The 250-nt window shown below is 41.6% G+C and overlaps 1 protein-coding gene across 3 annotated transcripts in view; it reads right to left on the bottom strand.

Annotated features, from left to right (window-relative positions):
- LOC119588503 (substance-K receptor-like) overlaps window positions 1-250 on the bottom strand; it is a gene marked incomplete at its 5' end in the record, with an annotated part of 19,283 nt that overhangs the window by 11,299 nt on the left and 7,734 nt on the right. For all 3 annotated transcript variants that reach the window (XM_037937147.1, XM_037937148.1, XM_037937149.1), the window contains 1 exon segment: window positions 67-167. In XM_037937147.1, the coding sequence (XP_037793075.1) occupies window positions 67-167 (101 nt within the window).

Below are 250 nucleotides of genomic sequence, written 5' to 3'. Positions count from 1 at the left end.
TCCCCCCAAAACTGCACATGCACATAATTGTGTATCTTTGAGTACGTGTCTGTGCAATGTACTTACTTATTGATATCGGGATAGATCTCCTGAAGCACATGATATGTCTGCAGCGGCGCCCAACAGAATGCAAACAGTGCCACTACCATAAACAGCATCTTGATCACCTGAAGGAGAACAGATGAACAGGTAAAGAACAAAGAATGAGTAGGTGAGGTGTTCTAATCATAGCCAGTATTAAGAAATATCA

This window comes from Penaeus monodon, chromosome 24, assembly GCF_015228065.2.
Source record: "Penaeus monodon isolate SGIC_2016 chromosome 24, NSTDA_Pmon_1, whole genome shotgun sequence".
In the NCBI taxonomy this organism is placed as follows: domain Eukaryota; kingdom Metazoa; phylum Arthropoda; class Malacostraca; order Decapoda; family Penaeidae; genus Penaeus; species Penaeus monodon.
The sequence above is the reverse complement of the archived record's forward strand: the minus strand, read 5'-3'. Positions and strand labels throughout refer to the sequence as shown.